The sequence below is a fragment of the Orussus abietinus genome, unplaced genomic scaffold (assembly GCF_000612105.2).
Source record: "Orussus abietinus isolate OABI.00-Male unplaced genomic scaffold, Oabi_2.0 scaffold3, whole genome shotgun sequence".
Taxonomy (NCBI): domain Eukaryota; kingdom Metazoa; phylum Arthropoda; class Insecta; order Hymenoptera; family Orussidae; genus Orussus; species Orussus abietinus.
Genome location: NW_019395984.1, coordinates 1,310,119 through 1,324,542, shown reverse-complemented (window position 1 = coordinate 1,324,542; position 14,424 = coordinate 1,310,119). Strand labels below are relative to the sequence as shown.

The 14,424-nt window shown below is 53.7% G+C and overlaps 2 protein-coding genes across 2 annotated transcripts; one reads left to right on the top strand and one right to left on the bottom strand.

Annotated features, from left to right (window-relative positions):
* Positions 1-35: 35 nt before the first annotated feature.
* LOC105699249 (telomere length and silencing protein 1 homolog) lies at positions 36-1,385 on the bottom strand. The gene is made up of 6 exons (XM_012424110.2): positions 1,264-1,385; positions 1,078-1,186; positions 835-980; positions 546-764; positions 355-488; positions 36-280 (listed from the first exon to the last, which is right to left on the bottom strand). Exons 1-6 carry the CDS (start codon positions 1,383-1,385, stop codon positions 114-116), a joined length of 897 nt encoding a protein of 298 aa, XP_012279533.1. The 3' UTR covers positions 36-113.
* Positions 1,385-3,703, top strand: LOC105699248 (gastrulation defective protein 1 homolog). The gene has a single exon (XM_012424109.2). The coding sequence runs from the start codon at positions 1,681-1,683 to the stop codon at positions 3,553-3,555; it is 1,875 nt and encodes a 624-aa protein (XP_012279532.1). The 5' UTR covers positions 1,385-1,680; the 3' UTR covers positions 3,556-3,703.
* Positions 3,704-14,424: the final 10,721 nt, after the last annotated feature.

Below are 14,424 nucleotides of genomic sequence, written 5' to 3'. Positions count from 1 at the left end.
CTCCCCACTTTAAGAAGAAATGAATGAATTTGAAATTAAGTCTTAGTGGTATATTTTCTTAATAATAACTTTTAATCATATTTTACAAATCCATCGGCATACGAAAGAAAGTTTTAGAACCTTCTAAATTGTTTTTTAAACCTTTCGTAATGGTAATCATCCGTTGCTTTTTCTCCATTGTCTTTCCGTTTCCCTTTCATGTCTTCTCTTGGAGCTGGCATCTTCTTTCCCTCGCCAGAGTCCTGCTTCCCTTTCTGCACATCTGCATCCTCGATGTTAACTGTAGATTTACAAGGAAATATAATAATGATTTGGTAATAATATACGGTGGGAGTTGATTAGTAGCGGTCTTACAGCGATTATGTTGTACAAAATTTACAGCCATATTAGTTGGCACGAATTGAGATGGACCGTCTTTTTTTCTATGCCTGTCCCAAAGTAATCTTAATTTGGCTTCTTCTGTAGCTTCGATGTTACGTATTTTCGCCCTGAAAACAGTGTGACATAAATGTGTAATTCAGCAACAGAGTGTTGGAGGAACTTACTCTATTCCTAGATCCACTTCCGGAATGCCAGACAGCATTTGATTGGACAGCATTTCTTCACTTCTATGGGCAGAACTTTGTCTCAAATGTTCTGGTACCGCTTGTAATGCTGCTTCTTCAGGAGAGCAATAAACTCCCTTCTCATTACCCGTATTGCTTTCTTCTTCTCCATTATTTTTATTTTTCCTTTTTGTTAGTTGTTCTTCGATATATTTCACCCTGTAATTTATTAAAAGAATATATCGTATCTGTAGCGATGGGTATAAAGAGCTTTTCGACTTAAACTTACATCTCTTCATCTTCATCTCGTTTATTAGTTTCTGCATTGAATTGGGTTCCAATTCCAGTGTCATAGGCATCATCTTGCTGAAGCTTAACATTTTTTAGTGCAGCCATATTAACCATTCCTCCGGCTTTCACATTGAATGGATCCGTCTATCGAGATACAGTACGATATGAATTACTTTCACAACTCTGACTTACAATGGAAGAAATTCAAATACATGGAATACAATTCAACTGATAAACTTACATTCAGTACATCAGTTGTCACTTTTTCTCCAAGAGCGAGTCCTACAATATTAACACCATTGGGTCGTTGTCGTAGTTTCTGTATTGTCTTCATTTCTTCTACCTTATTTCTAAAATAGAGCAGCAAAAGAACTCTTTATAAAAACAAAGGATATGCAGACAAGTGGATAAAGCATATAATTATTACCTGACCGATAAATCCTCATTACCACTATCTTCATCATCTGAAAGCACTTGTCGTTTCCTTAATGATTTGCGAGCTTTTTTTTTAAATTGAATTTTATTCCCGGAATCCTCGGAATCTCCCATGTTTACGATTCTTTGAATGTTTACTATCTAAAACGTTTCATATGCTCCTAAAATGTCAGAAGCATATTCTTGGTAAACGTTAAGCCTGGTTTTCAAAAATTGATCGTAAATGTGTATGTTGCCCCTAGGAGGAATTTTGAACATGCTGCGTACAGCGCCATACAGGAACTATGAAATTCAGGCTTCATCCGGCGTCAATTTACGTAACCTCAAAATGGCGTCTCCCGGGTGCTTGAGTTTATGTCAAGTTATAACACGATACAACTAATTATTTAGTTTTCGGTCCATATTAATAATGAGTAATATGAAAGATGTACAAAATATTGCCAAGGAAGATGCAAAGGCCGATTTTGGGAAGAATACCGAAGAAGAAGAAGAAGACGAGTTAATTGGGCCACCCGTGCCCGTCATGTTTAAGGGGTTATGTATCGAGAAAGAAGAAGAAAAATCGGAAGATTCCAGTGAAGACGACGATGAGTTAATTGGACCACCTATCCCCTCAATGCCAAATGACTCATCTAATCAAAAGAAAGAGCCAGAAAGGGCAGGGGGAAACGAAAACAACGACGATGACGATGACAGCGACGACAATATAATTAGACCCCTCATTTCTCATGGGCCTGAATCGGGTACCAAAAACAGTAAGTCAGAAAAATCAGTAAGCGATAGCGAGGATGATAACGGAGAGTCTGAAGATGAGGACTCTTCGTCAACCAGAATAATACCGTGCACTCACGAGATAGTCATGACTCACGGAACAAAAGCAGTAACAGCGATCGCAGCCGACCCTTCGGGTGCAAGGCTTGCTACTGGATCGATGGACTATGACGTTTCTTTCTGGGATTTTGCTGGCATGGACTCATCTCTGAAAACGTTCAGAACTTTACAGCCTTGTGAAAATCACCCGATAAAATGTTTACAGTATTCCATTACAGGAGATGTAATATTAGTTATCTCTGGCGCAGCACAAGCAAAAGTTTTAGATAGGGACGGGTTCGAGAAATGCGAGACCGTGAAGGGTGATCAATACATCACCGATATGGCTCGTACAAAGGGACACACCGCGGTATTAAACTCTGGTTGCTGGCATCCTTTTACAAAGGAAGAATATGCAACCTGTTCTCAGGATGGCACGTGCAGGATTTGGATATTGTACCGCCCGAGGGCACATAAGTACCTGATTAAATGTCGAGCGCAGAATGGAGTGAGGACTGTTCCAACAACCTGTGGATATAGCAGGGAAGGGAATGTCGTAGCATGTGGCTGTATCGATGGCTCGGTACAAATGTGGGATCACAGGAAGAATTTTGTTAATCCTTCGTTAGTACTTCGTGGAGCTCATGCCCAGGGCAGTGATATCTCTAGTTTATGTTTCTCTTACCTGGGCCATTCTTTGGCAACGAGAAGCTGTGACGATACCTTGAAGCTCTGGGATCTTCGATCCTTCAAAAATCCAGTTTTTGTGGCGAACAATTTATTCTCGCGTTACGACACGACTGATTGTATGTTCAGTCCTGACGATTCGCTAATCGTTACAGGAGAATCTTTAAACAAGGGGGGGACTGCAGGGCGACTCTTATTCTACGACACTAAGACATTCGATCTTACCAAAGAAATACCTGTAACTAATTCGCACGTCATTAAAACTCTATGGCATCCCAAACTGAATCAGATATTTGTCGGGTGTGGCAACGGAATCGTCAAGGTATACTACGATCCAGTGAAGAGCATGAGAGGTGCAAAGCTGTGCGTTGCCAAGATTCGACAGAAGCACAGGCCAGTCGAAGTAATGTCGACTCAGCAAATCATCACACCTCACGCTCTTCCATTATTCAGACAAGATAGACCCAAGTCCGTTAGGAAACAAATGGAAAAGGACAGACTAGACCCAGTCAAGTCGAGAAGACCCGATCTACCCATTACGTCTGGCCAAGGAGGAAGAGTCGCTTCATCAGGAGGTACACTCAGCTCGTACGTTATCAGAAACCTTGGTTTGAGCAAAAGGATAGAAGACGATCAGGATCCGAGAGAAGCCATTCTTAAGTATGCGAAAGAGGCCGAAGAGAATCCATATTGGATTACCCCAGCGTACAAGAAGACACAGCCGAAGACTATTTTCCAAACCGACGACGGTGACAGCGGTCCTTCTAACAAGAAACAAAAGACATAATCACGGCAATGTCCTCTTCATATCTGTATTTAAAAATTAATAATCAGCGATACCGCATAGTTTTAAGAAAAAAGTGCTGTACATATAACGTGCTTCATCTATTTCATGTGTGAAATCAATACATAGATAAAAAGTGGATCAACCCGTGCCTATGACGTTCCATAATAATTATTTTACTTTACTCTAAAATTCTGAATATTATTCTTAAGCGAGAACTGGGTGGAAATGGTTCAAGCCATTTATCGGCCGATGGTACCGAGCACTAGAAGTTCTCCAGCGCGGCCTCGAGATCGGCGCCAGTTCTCGTTTGATTTGATAGAGCGTAGACGAGAGTGGTTCCGAGTCTCTCGAAGCGGTTCCAGAAATCGTTGCACCCGTCTCTGCTGCACTTACGCATGGAGATGCAACGCTTTCAGGAAACGCCGCGGTCCTTTTCACCCGTTGAACGCGAAGAACGCAGTTAAGATCTATCCGTTTAAGTGGAGAGACACTTTCATGACGGCCCAGCGAGAGGGAACGCTCGCGGGTGAATTTTTCGGCTCGTAAAATCGAACGACTCTTCGTAAAAGAGATCCTCGCTGGCTCGCAATGCCAATGACTCGCTAACAACTGCACCTGCGTGTCCGACAGGATTAAGGCGTCCGGCGAAGCTGTTATATCATCCCCGGCCGATACCACGCCCTGCTTTTACATCCCACGGGATCTATCGTCGAGGTCATTGCCGCTGGAACGAGGTGGCCGAATCGATTCCCATTACGCCTCTCGGGGAAGCCTACATCGCGGACGTCCTACGACTCGACGAGGAAGAGGCCCCTGCGGCCGGCCCGTTACGAAGACACGCAAGAACAATGTCCCGGCCCCCGTCGAAGTCCCGAAGGGGCTCCATACAGCGATCCGACCGATTCATCCGAAATCAGGACCGGGCCGATCGATTCTACCGTTACAGTTGCAAATTCGGCGGCACCGTTACTCGCCGGTAGCGGCGAGCCGCGTTACAGGAGGCCCTCGTGTATGCCCCGTTAATGATGCGTGCCGCCCGCGGTGCACAAAGATGCGCGGCGTCGGACGGGGGCGGCCTCCGAGGGCCTCGCGCGCTGCGCTTGGCGCGGGACTCGACCGAGTTCCTGGCACGTCCGGTCGGCTCGTCTCCCGGGGATAATGCATCACCGGCGGGCCCAGCCGAAAGTGTCGGGGCCCGTAGGTGCAATCTCGGGGCGATAAATTATTAGAAATTTCCTGGCCATCGGCGGAGATTGGAGTCGGTCATCCGAGGGGCCCGTGGAAGGCCCCTTATCTTTGGAAGCATGCGTTTGCACTCAAGGCGAGTCCGCATGCCGATTACTGGCCGGCTAACAACCGGCGGCGTATCCGAGCTCCGCCGAGAGCTCGAGTCTCTTTGGCCATTCGCGACACGAGCGATCGGTCATCGATTTTAATGGAAGTCGGGCGCGTTTTAGCGGCCCGATGGTGAAAGCTCCCGGCGACTTCGCCGGGGGATGAGCGTCGAGGGAACTGGACCACGGCTCGAGAGAGGATTCTCTAGCCGAGCACTTCGCTGGCCGGGCATAGTCATTAACTGTCCTTGGAACGTTTTGCGAGCGAGTGTGCGCGCGCGAAGTCTCGCGTGCGGAATTCGCCCGCAAATGGGACTCCGCCTGCTGCACGGTCTGCCCCCGAGAGGCGCTTCGAGTGCTCGCCTGCGGTCCCCTCGGGGGTTCGCGAATTAATCCCGCGTTCTCCTCGCGGGAGGTTCTTTCTTCCAGGTCTTTTATTTATCTTGTAATTTTTTCCTTTTTTTATCCTGCCCCAGGTCCGCGTTTCTTCCCGGCTAGAAGAAGCGGTGCCCCGTCGACGGAGAGCGCGCCGCGAAAAAAGGGCCGGTGAAAGCATCTCCAACGGCGACGTCCACGAGCGGGATTCCTGGCCGATGTCGTGCCGAGGAACTGGATCGCGATCCCATTGGATTTCCGACTTCTCAAAGCTGAAAGGTTGCCGGGTCCACGGCGTTCGGGAAGCTGCCAGGGAACAATGAGATCGTGAACGACATGGCCGGCTCGAGGAGATAGCCGGGTAGAAAGCTGAAATCCATCCCGGGATGCGGAAGAAATTAGAGATCACATCGACCGGTTCCGTAATGGAGAAGGAATCGGCGGTAGGGAGTCCACTCTGAGCGGACTCCACTTGGCCGGACTGCGGCTGGAAGAGGAGTCGCGAAAACGAAGAGGACCGGCAGACTCAGAAAAGGACCCCGAAGAGAGCCCCGAAGAACGCCCATAAGACTGCCCCCCGAGGTCGACACCTCGGTTCATACTCTAGATCTCTCCGGGCGATCGTTTACGCGGTGTAGAAGTATAAGCGCCTTTGTCAGCGGGGTAATGTAGGTGGTTAGGAGGCACGGTTTGCGGTCGCTCCGCTGCGGCGAGCCTGTGGGCGTGGGAATGGTAGAAACTGCACTCGGGCGTCGCCTCGCCCTCCCGAAGCCGCTAGGCGCACCGTCGATGCATCGGCGATGCACCGTAGATGCACCGGCGATGCATCCACGCAGAATCCGCCCGCGATCCGCGAGATCGCGGCCGATCGCGGGGCGAGTCGCGCCCACGGCGCCGATCCTCCCGCTAAATGCCCTCCCGCCTTCGATTTTCTGCACACGCCCGAACTGCATCTGGCGCGGACTGCATCAGGGATAGGCCGCAGTGGGCGTTCCGCGGTCGCACGGCCGCTCGACTCGCCCTCGAATACGAGCAATTTCGCGAGCCGATGCGAAATCTCGCCGCAGCAAGAGCGAGTCCTGCCACTTTTATCCCGGGGCGATGCGTCGGCCCGCTCTCCTCGAGGCGTCCCGAGATTCGGAAATATCGCGTTAGTTTACGTGAGTTATCGCCCGTTTCTCCGCATTGTGGGCCGCGCTACCCGAATTTGGCGGCGCGACTCGGGAGAACAATGCATCGGTTACCGGGCCGGAGTTTGCCGTGCGTTATGGGGCCGTAAAGTGTCTGGGCCCCACCTGAGACATCCGCTCTTTGGCCCCTCTCCTCGGGAGGAGGGAGGAGGCCTCGCCTACGGAGGTGTCAAGAAATGGAATCCCTCTCGCCCAAGTTCTTTCGCGATCAACTCTCGAGATGGGCGTAACCTCCACTGACAATGGCCATCGAGACCCTCGCACTGAACCGGGATTGCGATTATCACCTACGGAGTGGCTTATCATCGATGGCTAGGGCTCTTGTATCGACTGAGATTCGCCGTATGCATTTAATCCTCGACTGCGGGGATCGAAGGATTTATGGGACCTCTTTCGGACACATGGACGAGATCGCTGCAGTCCTAGCGTCACGTCGACGGGATTCCTCCTCTGCAAACTGCATTTCCGGGGACGTTTATCGCGAGTGCACGTACGTGCTCCTGCTCACCCGACTCGCTTCTGGCGAAGGGTTCAACCGTGGTGTCGTAAAACCACGGGGTCTTAGGGGGGTTGGTACAGAATTCATGTCCGGATGGAGGTTGGGCCCGGAAGTAAGGGTTCCTTTCTGGAAATTCGGGTTTTCAGGGGGCGCAATGCATCTTACGTCTAATTGATAACCGTCATGGGATAAGGGTGCTCGCGATAGAAATTTCGTCGATGGAGGGAAATATACTCAGGCTGAGGAAAAAAAAAATTCATCGGACCAAAGAAATATTTCTTTGAATGGTGCCGAATATTCTGTTAGGGCCCCACGAAAATCGGGCCCTGTAGAAGGGGCCGGCTTGGCCGAGGTCGCAGGCAGTTTCTGCCGGCCTCTGTCAACCGGGAGAGTATATGACCGACAGGCCGATAAACTGGCTGATGCAGGGCCCGGCTTGCATTATGCAACCGCGGGCTTTTCTTTTACGCGCCCGGCCGGTGCCCTTTGTTTGGCCATCGCCGGAGGGGGAGGGGGCAACGAAGTCGCAAATTATTCCACCGGGACTCGATTCCCCTTATCCCGCTTTTGGGGCCCGACCGTTTCTCGCTCTGCAATAAAATCCCAAGGCAGGAATTAAGACCCTCTAAATGCAGAGAAAAATATCACCTTGTCTGCGGCGTCTAGAGCCCGGTTAATTGTTAGAAAAGGAGAGAGAGAAAAACAATACACGTAGTCGAAGTTTCTTCCTTTTTTTTTCTTTCTTTCTTTTATACATCTCGATATCTATACAGTCGTTTCCGAGATTTTAGAGTACTCGAGTGGACGAATTTCAGAGGTGTACCCTGAATCTCGAATTTTTTGTATGTAATAATTTTCACTTAGCACGTACGCGTATATATTCCGAAGGCTCGTTCAGGGCGTTTATTAATATTTATACCGACTTCTTTTCTCACTTTCTTTCGTCTTCTTCGTAATTTTGAACACTTCTACGAATTTTCACGTAGAGGCGGTGCCCTTCAAAGTGCAGGGAGGCTGTACTTATTTATCATTTTTCTGGTTTTGCTTTCGAATGCATATTTATAATGCATTATAGGGTGTTCGAAATATCGAGACGTTTTGACCAGAGCTCCTCGAGAGATCGTAGACCTCTGGATGGAAAGAGAGGTCGCATTCGGCGGAACCGAGCGTGCACGTCGTTGCACTTTCCCGCCATGTTGGCCTTAAGTGGCGAGAGGAACGGATGTCGAATGTCGGGGGTGGCTGCACGTTGTCATTCCGACACCGACATGCACCCACCTGCATTATTCCCGGGCGTGTGTCCGCCGTCGCGACTGCATCGTTGCGTCCTTCCTTTAAGCGATTGCGAGACCTAAGGACGAGGACCCGCTCGGCGTATTATCCTTTCGATATTCTCTTTTGCAACCTCGCCGCGTGACCTATGATTAATACGGAGCCTTATTTAACGAGACAATCGAGGATTCGTTCTGGCAACACATCGGGCGTGAATTATGGCTCGCTAATTATCGGTCGTTACTTGCGTTATTACTTGCATAAATAACGCGGGGAGGGAATTAACGCAGAGGGAACGGCGAGCCCTTTAATGAGACCGGAGAGATAAGGACTCGGGTCTGGGCGAGTTTGATTATTTTTATCGATTTTTATTCTTCTGATAATCGGTAGACTAGAGGATGCCTCGAGGTGGACCCTTGTGCGTTCTCTCGGGAGGAAGGAGGAACGGAGCGGAACGCCGGAATCGGAAGAAATCGGAGCGGGCCGAAACGAACTAGTTTTGCGCCGATAAAAGTGCCGGGGCATTTACGATCCCGGCGCGAAAACCGCTCGGCGGTTCCGCCGCGGAAAGAATGACGCCTATTACGGGGCGCGGCCTGGTCGAGAGATCGATTAAGCTCCTGCGAGCGGCCGCTTTATGCATGTCCGTTGCGTCCTGGATCGCTGGCTGAAACGAGGCCTGGACGGGCGCGTTAATTCTCCAACGACTCCTGGAAATCGAGGAGGGTGTCGCGGGTGACGAGGAGGTCCTGGAGAAAGCTACGGGGGACGGGGGTCCGCGCCTAAGAGGCCGCGATACGGAGCCTGGAAGCCTGATTGCCCCGGACGTGCACTCAAGCGGGCACTCAATTCTTCGAGAATCCGGAGGAAAGTCCATGCATCGGGAAGAAACTGGATCGCGAGGAGCTGGACGGGTGAAACGGGAATTGATAATGGGGGAGTTAGGTAATAAGTGCGCGGCCGCCATCTTGCCGATTGGTCTGTTGCCGTCGTCCACCAGAGGATCCTCCGGCCGAAGCCGTCGAGCCTCGGGTGGGGTACGGTCTCGTCCCACGTCTCAATGGTATCGCGCACCCGGAATCAATGAAAGTACCCATTTGGAGCAGCAGTAAACCGTGACTTCGGCCGGGAATACGCGATAGGGGAGAGCCGCCATTTTGCGGCAGTTAAGCGCCGACCGTGGGTGGTGGATCGTCGTCGCCTGGGACGCCGTCGCCGTCGCTTCTAATTTTAGTCCTCGTGCTTCGGTCCAGACCCCGTCGTCCAGGATTTTTCGAAAGAGAGGACGCCGAGCGTAATCGCGCAGTGACCAATGGCGGCTTTACGAGCCGCGGCGTCCCGGGTAGGAAAAACGCCCCTGAGTCCCCGTCAACGTCAAGCCTCCGCCAGGGCAGATTGATTCCCGGACGTTACATCCCCGGATGATGGTCGGCTAGGTGGCTGCTGCGGTTTCCAAAGTGGCCGTGCTTAGGCTGGAGGGCCAATTACGGGCGAGGGCGTCGCTCTTCCGGGCGAACGTGCCGGGGGAGAAATCGAAGAGGCTCGAACTTCCCTCCGAGGGGACGAGGAGCGCAGGAAGATTGCAGGAAGAAGACGGCGACCCGGAGGCACGCAATTACGGGGAGCGGGCTAATACGTTCCCGAAGAGGAGATTAAGTTCCCATCGGGGCCCGCGAGTCCGGTATTTGTAGGACTAATTGACAGGCTGATCGAACGCCGCGCGAAAGGAAGCTGCCATGATGGAGGACTCCGGACTTCCAGGTCGGGCCGACGTTGACAACCGAAACCGATGGCCCGATGGCGAACTCCCTTTAATCGAACGGTTAACGAACTCGTCCTTCCCCGGCCCTTGTCTTCGGGGCCCGAGTCCTGCTCATTGTCCACGGTCCCAAGGTCGAGGATCAGCCTTAAGCGGGATCGGAGCCGAGGAACTGGCCGATGCGATCGTCCATGGGATGCGCCAGGATCGTTCCGCGACCCTGCGACCTCACCCATCGCGGCGACCTTGCTGGGCACGAGAGAAGAACCCGAAGAGGGGAACTTTCCCGAGAAAGTCGAGGTGCTTTGTCAGCACCGATGAGAAAAGTCGGTCTTGGTCTTGCAAAAAGGGAAGAAGATCCTAGAAGAAGGTCCTGCGAAAAGTGAAAAACTCTGAGACCTCTGAGTTTGCTCATCGGGACTTGTCTTGGGCGTCGAGGAAGGGGGCTGACGGGCCCCTCGTTTCCACGTTAAACGGTGTTCCCGGGGTTCCGCTCTTCCCCTCGACTTCTCCAGGACCTCGTGGACTGGGGCCCGGTGGGTCACTCGTTTCCACGTCTTAACGTTAAACGGTGGTCCCCGGTAGTGGGACTCTCGGGCCCCGACGTCCCGCCCTTTCCCTCGACTTCGGGTCGTTACCGCCCAGAGAAAGAAGGTCAGCAATTACGAAAGCGAGGGTTTTTTCTTCGTTAGAGCAACGCGCCTCGACGTCGATGGGGTGCTCTAATTGGCTCCCTTACGGAGAAATTCGCAACCCCTCATTGTCGGCGATGTCTCGTAAATACCAAACGGCCTGGCTGCGGTTTGCCAGCCCAGAGAGAGCAACACGAGTGATATTCGCCGATCGACCTTGCTACCGATCGCCGACTCGTTGGACCGGTGCTCGGCACACTCGCCGGCCCTGCTCGTGCACCTCCTACCATCGGGGCCCTCCACCACCGCTGCACTCCGCCATCGGTGCACTCCACCTTCCGTGCACTCTACAATCGATGCACCCTTGGCACCGCTGTCCGCTTTCCGGACAACATGTGCCGTTTTCGGCCTGGCCATTTACGAGCATTACGTGGAATCACGGGGCACTTTTCCCCACCACCTACGAGACGTTCAATGGGGCCCAGGTAAAGTAGCTACGAAAATCGGCGAGCATCGGTGCACTCCACCTTCTCTGCGATCTACCATCGATGCACCCTTCTGCATCGCCGTCCGCTTTCCAGCCAACACGTGCCGTTTTCAACCTGCCCAGTTACCGGCACCACGCGGACCCACTCTGCACCTCCACCCCCACCCACGAGAGGTTCAGCGGGGCCCAGCGAGAGTAGCTACGAAAAGCCAGCGAGCAAGAACCGACTTCTGCAGGGCAGCGAGTCCGTTTTTATCGGCGAGTCCCGATTGGCTCGGTCGGTCGGATATAAAGGGAGGGCAAAGGGGATTGAGAAGTCAGTGAGGCCGAGTCGGTCCCCGCTCGTAACGGAGTGACGAGGAGAGGAGGACCGCGGCGGAGAGCAAGGTGGCGGCGGCAGTCACGCCGGCAGTCACGGCCGCAGTCACGGCCGCATCCGGCCCGGTCCAGCGGCCGGCGGAGAACGGAGTAAGAAGCCCAACGGAGGAACTCGAACCCCGGGATCGGCCAGGAGAGCCGGGCAGTCCTCCTCGGCGCGCCGCGCGGGCCCTGCGTGCTTTTATTACTCCTGCGCGACTCAATCCCGCGAAGTGGGCCCCGAGCCGCGTCGGGCCCAACGGTTGCGCAACGTTTCGCCCGCGCGGACGTTCCCTCTCTCTGGCGCGGGTCGACTCGAAACTCGTTAAGCGTTTCGGAAGGTGCCGTTCGGAAGAGGACCGGTCCCCGAGGCCCATGTACGAGGCCTCGCTCGGCCGCGGTTACGTAACCGACGGATTGCGAGGACCTGGACGCGGCGAGAGGACGTTTCGCCATAGGAGGTACGAGGGTGGAGTTCGCGGCGACCCTGCGACACCGGCGAGAAAGTTGCATCGCTATGCGCCTCGCGAACGGGCCCCGAAACTGCCGGGACGTGTCCCAGCGGTGAGACGAAGCGACTTAGCCTGCCGCGGCACCCAGCGACCCTGGACCTGGAGTCGCGAAATAACCTACGGGGAGCCTGTGGTCGCACCGCGCGAGGCTCTGCCCATGACGCCGAAAACTGGCCCAGGGGTTTCGGGGACCACGCTCCCTGGGTGCGGCCCGAGGGAGGAAGAAGGGAAGACTTTGTGAGGTGTCGTAGAAATGGATGACTCGATGCAGAGGTGTTCGCGAACCGAGCTGTGGATGACCCTGGGGGAGAACGAGCGCGGGGCCCCAGGAGGTCCCACAGGAGGCGCACTGCACTTCATCCGCACCAGGAGCAGCTTTCGCCGGGAGCTGAAGAGACACTGCAATAGGTAATGAAGTGCTTTAGGGAATACTCTGCAATGGGAGCCTTTTTTTACGTGGGCCTGGTCCTCCTCCGGATGCGACGAATGCATGCATTGGACAGAATTTGCATCCGTGCGGATAACGAGGGACCGAGGTGCGGGGAGGTGGGCGACCTCTCGGGGAAACGCTGCGGTCTAGACCCCTCGAGGTTGTAGGTAGGCCGGCGGTATGCAAGTGCAGGAGGCAGGACACGAGGCGGTGCACCGGAGCACGCGCTCACGGCGGAGCTGCACGCGCCCGTGCGTGCAGAATCTGCCCGAGATCCGGTGGGGGGCGGCGTACTCTACATTGCGAGTTACGTGCCGTGGCGCCGTATCCATTACGCGCCGTAAGAGGTCGAAAGAGGCCCCTCGTGGGTCCGTCGCCCTCTTCGATCCGGTACGCCCACCTCGGACCATTGAGTCGAGGTTGGCCCTACTCCAACGTCTTTGGGGAAACGCGCATCGCGAACCGTGGATAGCGATCGGCAAATTCGGTTTTCATTTTGTAGTTTTGCTGTTATTGTTTTGGTCTTAAACTCCAGGTTTTACAGTCTTGGTATTTCAGTTTCGACCATGCAAATAGGCTCAGAGCCCGGTCCTGCACTCTTTCCACGATCCAATATCGATTTCGCTCATCACCAGCAGCAGTCCTTCATTTTTCCGCCTCGGCCTCGGGTTTTCGCCAGGGCGGTGACTCAACGCGGGGAAACCGGCGCGGTGCAATGAACACGTTCCCAATGCGTTGCCTGACAGACTTATGTCGTGAAATTACGAGAGCGGCTGGGCTCCACGCTCTCCGGGCGCACTTTTCTCCGCGGGCACCTCTTGCCAACATACGCGAGCGTTGCAGAAATGCAGCCGCCTTCCCGAGGGGGGCGCGCTCGGTGAGGGGGGGGCCTCGCACGCCGCCCGAGACGTCTGAACGCCACTCCATTAATTTGAGAAATACCGAATAAAATATCCTGCCAACCGCGGGCCGGGCGATTTTTCCGGGAGATAGAGCCGCGGGGATAAAGGTCACCGCCGGCTGGGAAACCTCTCCCCTGGGAGGCTGGGAATAGGGAGATCGACGCCGAGATCTCGCCGTCGGGACCCTGGGTGGCGACTTTCCGCGGGAGTTCATCCGAGAGGGGGGAGGGGGAGAGGTCGTCTCTCCAAATTTGGGAATACCTCGTAGGTGTCCTCCGGGAGGTATCTTGTCGCGATATGCAACGTCGTTAGAGATATCGAGGTAAGGCAGAGCCCCGAGAAGAACCGTTTCGAGGTGGCCCCCGTTGCGCATAATAAGGTGAGGGGCCTCGTCGAGGTTCGAGGTTGGCCCTCGCGGCTCTCCTCTCCTCCGCGAGTGCGAGTCCCACACGAACATCGGCCTCCTCTCCGTGTGCCTCGTCGGTGGGTCCCCACACACCCGCACGCGCGGCTCGCAGCACTTCCGTGTTGTTCGACTAATGAATCGACCATCTCGAAGCCCTTGCACCCTCGGTCGTGTCCTCCTTATTTCTTTCTCTTTCCCGCTTCGAATAACCCACCAATCACGATTGGCGCGTTCACATATTTATGAGCGCGGACGCCAGGCGGCCGATAGGTCAGACCTTATCAGCGGGAGAGTATTCGGCCGAGCCGAAGAGGCGGCCATCTTGGACGGCCTGTCCGAAGGTGTGTCCGGTGATGCCTCGACGGGACCACGGAACGTGTTCCTAAAAGGATCACCCCGGTCCCTGGATGGAAAGGTACCGCAAGAAGTCGGGAGACCCTGGACCAGCGACTGGTGACTCGTCGGAGAATCGAGGAGTGAAGAGTAGCGGGAGGCCTATCATTCTTTGAGATGCTACTGCGAGGTGGAGTCTGAACTAAATGTCGAGTCTCAGAACTGCGTCGATACGTTTCTTATCACGGGAAATCAAGGGCAATCGGTTCTTGAAGAAGGAAATCGTTTTCACTGAACGCGCCGTCGATCTTCGGGCATAACTCGAACCATCTCGAGGAAGTCCACGAGGAGCAACTTTGGACCCCGAAGGATCGGGAATAC

Coding starts and splice junctions, on each gene's coding strand:
- LOC105699249 (XM_012424110.2), bottom strand. CDS start 1,385: ATGGGAGATTCCGAGGATTCCGGGAATAAAATTCAATTTAAAAAAAAA. Junction 765..834: donor CGAGATGAAGATGAAGAGAT/GTAAGTTTAAGT, acceptor AATAAATTACAG/GGTGAAATATATCGAAGAAC. Junction 489..545: donor GAAGTGGATCTAGGAATAGA/GTAAGTTCCTCC, acceptor CACTGTTTTCAG/GGCGAAAATACGTAACATCG.
- LOC105699248 (XM_012424109.2), top strand. CDS start 1,681: ATGAGTAATATGAAAGATGTACAAAATATTGCCAAGGAAGATGCAAAG.